General features: G+C 43.7%; 1 protein-coding gene across 1 annotated transcript in view; it reads right to left on the minus strand.

Moving 5' to 3' along the window:
* Nucleotides 1-12344, minus strand: part of FRZB (frizzled related protein) — a 99971-nt gene that overhangs the window by 6135 nt on the left and 81492 nt on the right. Inside the window, exons 3-4 of the mRNA XM_075318897.1 lie at nucleotides 6884-6949; nucleotides 1598-1802 (exon numbers count right to left, since the gene is read on the minus strand). Coding sequence (XP_075175012.1) covers nucleotides 1598-1802; nucleotides 6884-6949 — 271 coding nt within the window. The remainder of the gene's footprint in view (nucleotides 1-1597; nucleotides 1803-6883; nucleotides 6950-12344) is intronic.

A 12344-nucleotide genomic window follows, 5' to 3' on the forward strand; every position in this document is an offset into this window, starting at 1 on the left:
ACATGCTATGAAAATACAAGGCAAAATGGCTGTACAATCATTTTTGAAAGTTTTTCTGACTGAAACAAAGGTGTAAGATCTTTCTAATAGAGTATTTCATTTTGTAAATCCACAGCAGATCACCTATGCAACACCTTGGATATTGTTATAAATTTAATCAAATTCTCAGGAAATGAATGATGTCAAGCAGTGGCGTAACTAGAGTCTGATGGGCCCTGATGCAGAGTTTGAGCCTGGGTCCCCCCCATATGTCCACCAGATGTATGGGCCATTGTAGCATCCTAAATCCTTTAAAGACTTACAAGTTGCCCCCTTCATTGTGTAGTAATGTTCCCCCAATCCTAGTAAATATATCCCCTTCATCCTGGTAAATATAGCCCCCCACATCCTGGTATATAGTCCCCATCATCCTGAAATTCAGCCCCCATCATTCTGGAATATAGCCCCCTCATCCTGGAATTCAGCTCTCATCATGCTATATAGCTCCCATCATCCTGGAATATAGCCCCTTCATCCTGGATTATAGCGCCCATCATACTATATAGCCCTCACTGCACCGTACACAGAAAAAAATAAACGATTGTACTCACCTACCCTGCGCTCCCCGGACTCCTCCCGAGATGCTGGCATGCCGGCAACTGACCAGTGTATAAGCGAAGCAGCGCATGACGTCAGTGTCATGCACAACCACTTACAGCAACGGCAGCTGTCAGCATATTCTATCATGCCCAGGATTGTGTGCTTGGGGAGCAATGAATATTCATGGCCCTAATCGGCGGCCGGCACATTGCAGTGTGGGGTCCCGATGGGTCTCTGTGCTGCAATGTATTTCAGCTAGATGCATCCCCTCGCACATACATCCAATTGAATCAGGAGCTGGGGCAGGTGGGCCCCTTGCTCCCCAGGGCCCGTCTTAGGGGGGCTTTACACGTTGCGACATCGCTTCTGAAATATCGTCGGGGTCACGTTGTTAGTGATGCACATCCGGCGCCGGTAACGACATCGCAACGTGTAAATCCTAGATGCGCCGATAAACTACCGCAAAAGCGTCGAAAATTGGTGATCTGTGTAGTGTCGTTCATTTTCATAATGTCGAGTCGACCGCAGGTACGATGTTGTTTGTCGCTCTTGCGGCACCACACATCGCTGTGTGTAAACCCGCAGGAGCGACAAACATCTCCTTACCTGCGTCCCGACGGCAATGCGGAAGGGAGAAGGTGGGCAGGATGTTATGTCCCACTCATCTCCGCCCCTCCGCTTCTATTGGCCGGCCGATTAGTGACGTAGCGGTGACGTCGCTGTGACGCCGAACACACCTCCCCCTTGAAGGAGGGATAGTTCGGCGGTCACCGCGACGTCGTTGAGCAGGTATGTGCGTGTGAAGCTGCCGTAACGATAATGTTCGCTACGGCAGCAATCACCACATATCACATGTGCGGCCGGGGCGGCTAATATCGCGCTCGGCATCGCTAGCCGATGCTAGCGATGTCGCAACGTGTAAAGTACCCCTTAGTGTTGATCTCTGCGACCGCGGTCGTTACACCCCTGATGTCAAGGCATAGTCCTAACATTGAGTAAAAATTCAAAATGTTATTACCTTGTGCGCTCCTTATCTTCATATCCCATTATTATATACTCCTCATTGACCACCAGTTGAGGGCACAGGCAGCCAGAATTTGTGTACAGGGTGACTGTATCTTTGGGAATGTTCACCAAGGAAGACTTTAAAATCTCCTTCACCTCTACGACTGCGGTGGCATCATGGCATTTCACCTTTACTTCTTTCACTTTTGCACGTATTACTGGAATAAGCAAATAATAAATTTTCAGCCTAAATTATTTTTTAGAAAAACCTTTTCAATTATTGAGCGTTAAGTGATGATATATCGGGTCTTCAAATGGTGCATCCATGGACACCAGTCTGTATTAGTGGTAATAATATGCATTGGGTTAAAGGGAATCTGTCAGTAGTGTGAACCCTCCTAAGCCATCTACATAAGCACGCAGGTCATAGGGAGCTCAATAAAGTGAGACTTTGATATCTGCAATTCATATCTTATTACGACCATTCCACATTTTTTTTATAGGTGAATGAGCTGTACCAGACTATGGGCCAGACACAGATCTGGCTGCAGAGCTTATTTTAAATGAATGAAGAGTTACCAGTGTGAGACATGTAACTAACACAGAACAGTAGAACTGAACTTTGTCTTCTTACAAACACATATGCTGCAGCTCTCACAGCTCTGCTACATTGTGATACTGTCTGCCTGTGAGATGGAAGCTGAGAGGAACCTGCAGATGTGTCTTTTATAATTTCACACAACTCTGCAGTGAGATCAGGAGAACAGAGAGCGGCAATCACACATCACACAGAGGAAGCTGCAGATGTGTCAGTTATAATCACACACAGCTCTACAGGGAGATCAGGAGAGCAGAGAGCGGACATCACACATCACACTGAGAGGAACTGCATATGTGTCAGTTATAATCACACACAGCTCTGCAGTAAGATCAGGAGAGCAGAGAGCGGCCATCACACATCACACTGAGAGGAGCTGCAGATGTGTCAGTTATAATCACACACAGCTCTGCAGGGAGATCAGGAGAGCAGAGAGCGGACATCACACTGAGAGGAAGCTGCAGATGTGTCAGATATAATCACATACAGCTCTGCAGGGAGATCAGGAGAGCAGAGAGCGGCCATCACACATCACACTGAGAGGAGCTGCAGATGTGTCAGTTATAATCACACACAGCTCTGCAGTAAGATCAGGAGAGCAGAGAGCAGACATCACACTGAGAGGAGCTGCAGATGTCAGTTATAATCACACACAGCTCTGCAGTAAGATCAGGAGAGCAGAGAGCGGCCATCACACATCACACTGAGAGGAGCTGCAGATGTGTCAGTTATAATCACACACAGCTCTGCAGGGAGATAAGGAGAGCAGAGAGCGGACATCACACATCACACTGAGAGGAAGCTGCAGATGTGTCAGTTATAATCACTCACAGCTCTGCAGTGAGATCAGGAGAGCAGAGAGCGGACATCACATCACACTGAGAGGAACCTGCAGATGTGTCAGGTATAATCACACACAGCTCTGCAGTGAGATCAGAAGAGCAGAGAGCGGACATCACACATCAGACTGAGAGGAAGCTGCAGATGTGTCAGGTATAATCACACAGCTCTGCAGTGAGGTCAGGAGAGCAGAGAGCGGACATCACACTGAGAGGAAGCTGCAGATGTGTCAGATATCACACACAGCTCTGCAGGGAGATCAGGAGAGCAGAGAGCGGCCATCACACATCACACTGAGAGGAAGCTGCAGATGTGTCAGTTATAATCACACACAGCTCTGCAGGGAGATCAGGAGAGCAGAGAGCGGACATCACACATCCCACTGAGAGGAAGCTGCAGATGTGTCAGTTATAATCACACACAGCTCTGCAGGGAGATCAGGAGAGCAGAGAGTGGCCGTCACACATCACACCGGTAACTCCTTATTTTAAAAATAATGTCTGGAGGCAGATTCTCAGAGAGATCTATGTCTCTTCTATAGCCTGGAACAGCTCATTTACATATAAGAAAATCGTGGATTTCTCTGGAATAAGACATCACATCACAGATATGAAGGTATCATTTTGTTCAGAAGACAAAAATTGTTCCAGCTTCTAAATTAAAATTTGTTCTTCTTTATTGAAGTAACAAAGGGTTAACATTTTATATGATATGGCACATGGGAAAGGACATACACGTTTCGAAAGCTCTTTATCAAAGCAAGCTTCTTATTCAGAAGCTGAAACCAATGTTTCCTCCTGTCTATACCACGTTTGGCCTCACTGTAGTTCCGTGCATGCTTGGCTTTTTATTCAAACGGTGAGCTGGCATTGCAATTTTTGTATATATCATTTTGTTCAGCTTCCTAGCGCCTAAATGCCCATATACCGTAGGAGGGTTGATCCTAGTGACAGACTCCCTTTAAGGAAAGAGGAGGCACACGTCACTTCACAAACATGATTTCTATTAGAACAGTACCAAAGTGAATATACATTCAAGCAATATTAATTACAACTCAAATCACGTGAATCAAATTAAGCCAAAGTGGCTTTTTTTTTTACATAAATTATGCAATTGTACTGCAATTTTAATATGGTCTTTACTATTAATCTGCTAGATTCCATGACACGTCCTTTTAATATATGTGTCAACAGGCCAATCTAATGCATTCGCCATTTCTATCTTAATTTTTGTCAAATCAAAGCTTAGTAAAATTCCATAAAAAAAAAGAGAAACAAGTGGAATGTGAAAGGACAATTTTGCTTCAAATCATCTCATGGACATTCTAATTATCTATATCTGCAACTTTAAAGGGAACCTGTCATCAGAAATTTAGCTTGAAACCTAAAAGTTTCCCCCTCTGCAGCTCCTGGGCTGCATCCTAGCAATGTTCCTGTTGTTTATGTGCCCCTTTCTGACCAAAATAAAGACTTTGTAAAGGGGTACCTTTTTGTATTCAGATCTTGATAATGGTACACGGGGCGGGCTCTCTGGTTGCCGTTAGTCTGCCTCCTGTTGCTTTAGGCCGTCCCCCATCGCTCCATTCCATACTTCAGGACGCCGCCCACTGCGCCCAAGGTCTCGTGCACCCGCGTCACGGAACCTCATGCTTGTAGGTCCCTACACTGGCCAATAACTTTTGGCCAGGGCGATGTACACACTGCACTGTACTGTGTATATTTAGTGTAGGGACCTACAAGCATGAGGTTCCGTGACGCGGGTTGTAGGCTTACGTTTTTATGGCCATAAATACCAACAAAAACCTCATATTTATTTTTTTGGACAGGATACAGCCAGGCCCCTTTCTGTTGGGCCTTGCACTGTAGAGTGTCTGTCCGTGCATGATACACAGTGGGGTACGGCTTGGCAGCCCGCCTGATCTAATAGTATGGGCGTCACCTAATAGGCTGCGGGTTTGTGACTGTGTTATCTGCATATGTGAACAGCGCTCTATGCAAGCCACTAGTGTGCAGTTTTATCATCTAGCAATTGCCCTCCTCCATTCCATGGAGGTGTGTGTGTGATTTGCTCCTCCTGCACCTGTGACGCTTCCACATGGAAACCTTCCTACACGTCATTGGGTATAGTGGCTGTGTGGAGAGGCCTCCACGCTCACCTGACCTTACCCCACTGGATTTCTTTCTGTGAGGTCACATCAAACAGCAGGTGTATGCGACCCCTCCACCAACATTGCAGGACCTACAACGACGTATCACAGATGCTTGTGCAAATGTGTCACCTACCATATTGCACAATGTGCAGTAAGATACAGTATGCTGTCCAGAGTCCAGATGTGCATTGCAGTTGACGGTGAGCATCAAAGTTAAATGAGCACCATATGCGTGACCAGCATTCAATGTTTTTTCGGGGGGGGTCATGGGTTTCATATCATAGCATTTCTGTATGCAAGGTGTCGATTTGTATTGAATTGATGATGCCCTACAATTTTTTTATTAACTTTTTTTCTCTATGTCGTTCCGTTTTCGAGATAAAAATACTAACTCCGTTGTTTTCCACCAGGTGGCACTTTAGGTGGTTACATTGCGTAGCGCATGGCTACTTTACTATACCTAGACACCACTTCTATGCCTATAACTGCCGCCGTCCTCAAGTTAATGGCGGTGGACAGGATATGGGTGGACACACTGTATACACAAAGCACATATATGCCACCTGCATACACAGAGCACATAAATACATACAGAGAATATACAAGAACATACCGAGACATGCTGTATATGCAGAGCACATACATACACACCCATATACACACAGTGACAAGCAAAAGGGTAACAATGTTTTGAACTTTTGACTATAAATCAGGCTCTATATCTCACCATTCACTACAGCTTTGAGTGTGAGACTACCTTCATTTTTTAGACTATCGTCTTGGCTATCTCATACATAAGTGTGACTTGCAACTATGTAGCCTATGATTGAATCCCCCGTGATGGTGCTGCAAAAATTTGAAACCATTCATGGTTTCTCTACAGATTATATCTGGTCCCTGCAGTAGGAAAGCTACGTAATCAGCTTATGTCAAGATATCTTTCTATGAAAAAAAGGAAACTACCAGCTCACCTGTCTGAGAGTGAACGGAAAAAGCTTCAAATATTCTGAGGAAAAAAACCCAAAGGATCAGGCACTTCTAAAATACTTGAGACTTTATACCATGATCAAAAATTGGTACAGAAAATAGAGACCTATGCAGAACCATATTTTCCTGTACCAATTTTTAATCACGGAATAAAGTTTGAAGTATTTTAGAATTGCCTGATCCTTTGTTATTTTTTATTGGTATCTTTCTATCAAGATTGTACTGTCCAAAGATGACAGCACATTTAAAAGGAATATGTCATCAAAAATTTACCTACAGTGCAATTTTTTTTATTATTTTATTTTTCAGTTTTTTTTCTCTGGCCACTGGGACTATTCCACACTCATATTTCCTGTTCTTTCACAAAATTGACATGAACATTAGCAGCAATAGGTTGCATTGTAACATCTAATGAGCATGTGCAATGGTCATTGTGAAGTGAGGAGCTGTGGTGTCACCTAGAATATTTTATTGAGCTGTTAGCTGCCATTGTAATCCTGCCTGTGATGATAATGAGTGTTGTGTAAAGAATAGTAATTCTGAGTATAAAATATTCCCAGTGGTGAATTTGAAAATGGCAAGTTTTCTAATAATTTTTCATATACAAGTAGTGATATAAAATAACAAAAACAATGCAAACGCCTGATTCAAACAATGGATATTTTTCTGATACATTTTCTTTAACAGCAAAAATTAATGGATAACAAATCTGTTTTTTCACTCACCATAATTGTAGTTATTCTTGAGATAGGTCTTTTGTGAAGCTTTCATTGGCTTACATCTACAGTGCTCTGAAGGAAAAAAAGAAATTGGTATTAACACTCAAATCATAAATTCACATTGATTATCCTGCCATGAGAATCTCATCGTAATGACAAGGAGAGTATAGTGACATGTAATTATCAGTATGTAACCCCTCAGTTGTTCTAAACCCATTTATTAAATGAGCTATATCGATGACTTATTTCACAATAGCTTTACAAAGTAAACTATAGGATACACAAAATTGGTTTAATTACGTTGTGGTAAGTATAGAAACCAAAATCAACTGGTCATCACCAGTAAAAATTTATAAAACAAAAACATTTTGTTAGCATTGGTATTTTTTGGAAAAATATGATCCAAACCTATGGGAAACCTGCAGAAATACAAGAAATAACATAAATAGAAATAACAATTGCTGTGATATATTGATTGCTTTCTTTATGGATGGGGAGCAAGAGGTTCATTTTGATCATCCATACTCATATTTCTTGTTTTATACATCTGTCAACAAAGCAAAAGATTTGCCAGAAAAGGAAAAGAAATTTTCAGAACTCTCCAAGTATAATATTAGAATGCTCCCTAAGTGATGTAAAAGCATTTGTTTTTTGGTTCACATTCTACTTTCTACTTCAACCCAAAAATGGAGATTAAGATTACATGCAGCCACCAGAGTTCCTCCAGATTAAGGTACCGTCACACTAAGCAACATCGCTAGCAACATCGCTGCTGAGGCACAACTTGCTAGTAATGTTGCTTAGTGTGACATCCAGCAACAACCTGGCCCCTGCTGTGAGGTCGTTGGTTGTTGCTGAATGTCCTGGGCCATTTTTTAGTTGTTGCTCTCCCGCTGTGAAGCACACATCGCTGTGTGTGACAGCGAGAGAGCAACAACTAAATGTGCAGGCAGCAGGAGCCAGCTTCTGCGGACGCTGGTAACCAATGTAAATATCGGCTAACCAAGAAGCCCTTACCTTGATTACCCGATATTTACCTTCGTTACCAGCATCCGCCGCTCTCACGCTGTAAGTGCTGGCTCCCTGCTCTCTGCACACGTAGCTGGAGTACACATCGGGTAATTAACCCGATGTGTACTGTGGCTAGGAGTGCAGGGAACAGGGAGCCGGCATTGGCAGTGTGAGAGCGGCGGACGCTGGTAACGAAGGTAAATATCGGGTAACCAAGGTAAGGGCTTCTTGGTTACGCGATGTTTACCGTGGTTACCAGCGTCCGCAGAAGCCGGCTCCCTGCTGCCTGCACACGTAGCAGAGTACACATCGGGTAATTAACCCGATGTGTACTGTGGCTAGGTGTGCAGGGAGCCAGCGCTAAGCAGTGTGCGCTGGTAACCAAGGTAAATATCGGGTTGGTTACCCAATATTTACCTTAGTTACCAAGCGCAGCATGCTTCCACATGTAGCGATGCTCCAGCGATCCCTGCCAGGTCAGGTTGCTGATGGGATCGCTGGAGCGTCGCTTAGTGTGACATCTCACCAGCGACCTCCTAGAAACTTACCAGCGATCCCTATCAGGTTGTATCATTGTTGGGATCGCTGGTAAGTTGTTTAGTGTGACTGGGCCTTTAGACTCCTAAAACCATATCTTTATGGACCTCACTTTGCACACAAGGACACAGTCATACTGGAGAAGAAATGGTCTTTACCAAACCATAGTTTGCAACGCACAGTTCTTGAGCAGATGTTACTTAGAGAGGCTGAGAAGATTATACATTTTGATATTTCAATTTCATTGTAAAACCTACATTTGACTGGAAGAGAGCTAGTAAATTGTCACACAGAGTTTTGCACAAACTTTGCCAATTGTCATGGAGGCATCAGGCTCTGTTCACATTGCAGATTCTGACATTCCGCCCGATGGTTTCTCTGGTATCTCAGGTCAACACAGGCAGACTCAGGTGTCGATCAGCTGTGTGCTCACTCATAGAGAAGTTAGCAAGAGATAACCTCTACAAGCCTGTTAGGCTTCTTTGATCACATGTTGTGAGGAGGCCAATCACATCTGCTCCTCTCATATTTAAGGTGGATGAAATCTTCTACCCATGCCAGCTATAGGTTATACTGTGTTGGTCTGTGTATTGTGGTGTCCCAGATGATCTGGAAAGTGTTGCTTTTTGCCTGGAGTGGCTGTGGAATTTATCCATCGTGTTATTTTCTCCCTGCTCTTGTTTTTCTCCTTATCGTTAACCATTTTATTCCTTTGTGAGCGTATGTTGTGTGACAGAATTTTGGTTTCCTCTGTCTGTCTATTTTTGTGAGTTGAAGCTCACTCCTGTTCCAGCCCCCCCTGGGGGAGCAGATATCAGATCAGGTCTGGTCAAGAGCAGGGCCAAAATGGAGACTCAAGCAATCCCACCTTTAGGAGTATCCCTGACACTAGGGATAGCTAGGGCCACCTAGCCTCAGAGTCAGCTTAGGAGCCCAGGGTTCCTGATATCCCCATAGTCCTTGTGACACAAATTAGCAATTTTATTTTTTACTATAATTATTATTATTTATTTATAGAGCACCGTTGATTCCATGGTGCTGTACATGAGAAGGGGTTACATACAGAATACATATCCAAGTTACAATAGATAGACTGGTACAGAGGAAAGAGGACCCTGCCCTTGCAAGTTTACATTCTATAGGATTTTGGGGAGGAGACAATAGGTGGGGTGTTGGTTGGGCGGCGGCTCCACACGGTGGTGAAGCGGCGGCGGCTCTGCGCGGTGGTGAGGCGGCGGCTGTGCGCGGTGGTGAGGCGGCGGCTCTGCACGGTGGTCAGGCGGCGGCTCTGCATGGTGGTGAGGCGATGGTGGTGGCTCCGCCGCAAATTAACTTGTGTTGAGTATGGCATCCTATGGCAATACCACATTTTGTGAGTAAACCTTTTAATTTAATTAAACCCTTTTTAATTCATCACATGCCTGTGTGGACGGATATGGATAACTAATAAATGGCCCAAAGACTGAACAAGATCAGCGTTTATTCTTATTCTAAATAAGGGAGGTGCTACCAACTGTGGAATCTATCGGATTACTGCTTTTATACCTCATGCCAGCAGACTAGCACTGAGGATCCTACAAAGATGGCTACAGCCTTACCTTGACATAGAGCTGCCAGGGGAATAAGCGGGATTCAGAAAAGGCAGAGGAACAAGAAATGGAATCGCTAACATTAGATAGATAATAGAAAAGGACAAAAAAATATAACAAGGAACTCTATTTTTTCTTCGACTATAGTAAAGTCTTTGACTGTGTTGATCACCAGAAACTTTAGAATAATATGAAGGTTGCGAATATTCCTAATCATGTTATCAGCCTTATCGGGAACTTTTACAGTGACCAAGAAGCAACAGTCCGAACAGAACAGCATGACACAGCATTGGCTCAAAGTAGAGTGAGGCGTCAGACGCGGCTGCATCCTATCACCATTTCTCCTCAATTTATATGCAGAAACTATTTTAAGGATTGCAGGACTTACCGAAAAAAAAGGAATCAAAATTGTAGGACGAATCATCAACAAGCTTAAATACGCAGAAGATACAACATTGATAGCAATAAGCATAAATGGAATGAAGGACTTATTACGGAGTGTCAAAATCGAAAACTAAAACATGGGACTCCTACTCAATACACAGAAGACAAAGATATCGACTACTGCCAGGTATGACCTAGACACATTTGAGATGGATGGTGAGTCGATGACGAACTGGAAGCTGTACAGGATTTTAATCTACTTGGATCAATGTTCCCTCAAGATGCAGCGAGGACTCCAGAAGTCAATAGGAGAAATAGCTATGGGCAAATCCACAGTGAAGTCACTGGACAAGATCCTTAAATTGAGGAACATTTCACTGGTGACGTAAAAATAGCTTGTACAAGGTCTGGTCTTTTCTGTAGTAACATATGAATGCCAAACCTGGATGGTAAAGAAACAAAAGAAACAAGACAGAAGACGAATCAGCGCCTTTGAAATGTGGTGCTGGAAAAGAATGTTATCAATACCATGGATGGCAAAAAGAACAAACAAATCAATTTTGGAAGAAATCAAGCAAGATATGTCACTTGAAGCAAGAATCACTGAGCTACGACTTGCCTACTTTGGACACATCAGCAATCACTGGAGAAGGACATCACGGGTAGAAGAATAGGAGCAACAAGACGAAGAGCAAGACCAGCAACCCGATGGCTTGATACTATCAAGATAACAGCGGAGAAGACCCTGGTAGACCTATCTAGACTGCACAAGATTGAGCTCCCCATAGAGCATTCATCCATTAAGTCACCATGCATCAAGAGTGGGCAGAAGGCAGTTAATGATTGGGATATATACAGTACATGGAGATTGCATGGCTGTGTTCTTGATTTATTTGCACCTGTCAGCAATGGTTGGAGCTCCAACACTTGAGTTTAAGATTTAGGATTGGAGTTTTCACCTACTTTTGGCCTCACTGAGTATACTGTATCAGTGCAGAAGGGAAATGACAAATTGTATTTACAGTATTATATGAAGTTAGTAATTTTGTCATTTTCTCTGCACTTTCACTGACCTCTTATCCCTATAGAAAAAGCAGCTCATTGAAATTCACTTAATGGTTACTTTGTCTATAGCACTGTATCTGCCGGACATTCTGCCAACATTTGCGCTTGCTTTCAAGAAAATGAATTGTGGTGTTATTGCTCCATCAAACATTCCTGGGCAGCAACAGTTATCTATTAATCTGTGTCTAATGCCAGCACTAAAAACATAACTGTTACATTAAAGCCTGCTTTACACGCTGCAATTTCTCGTGCGATCGCATGTGACCCCCATCGTTTGTGCGGCATGGGCAACTTCTCAAAGTCGTAACCCCCCGTCACACGTACTTACCTCCCGAACGACCTCGCTGTGGGCGGCGAACATCCTCTTTCTGAAGGGGGAGGGACGTTCGGCATCACAGCGACGTCACACAGCGGCCGGCCAATAGAAGCGGGGGGCGGAGATGAGCGGGACGTAAACATCCCGCCCACCTCCTTCCTTCCTCATTGCCGGCGGGACACAGGTAAGCTGCAGTTCATCGTTCCCGGGGTGTCCCACGGAGCGATATGTGCTGCCTCGGGAACAATGAACAACCGGCGAGCAGAAGGACGTTCGATTTTTAGAAGATGAGCGATGTGTCAAAGAACAACGATAAGGTGAGTATTTTTGCGCGTTCACAGTCTCTTGTAGCTGTCACACGCTACGATATGTCAAACGATGCCAGATGTGCGTCACTAGCGACCTGACCCCGACGACATATCGTACGATATATCGTAGCGTGTAACGTGTCCTTAAGGAAATTTGGGATTTGCAACCATCTTATTTTCAGGTTTTAAAGTAAAAAATCTATATATATTTTCCAAAGAGCACAGAATAATGTAAAGAAATAACCACTACTTGCCTA

This window comes from Anomaloglossus baeobatrachus, chromosome 7 (assembly GCF_048569485.1).
Source record: "Anomaloglossus baeobatrachus isolate aAnoBae1 chromosome 7, aAnoBae1.hap1, whole genome shotgun sequence".
NCBI classification, from domain to species: domain Eukaryota; kingdom Metazoa; phylum Chordata; class Amphibia; order Anura; family Aromobatidae; genus Anomaloglossus; species Anomaloglossus baeobatrachus.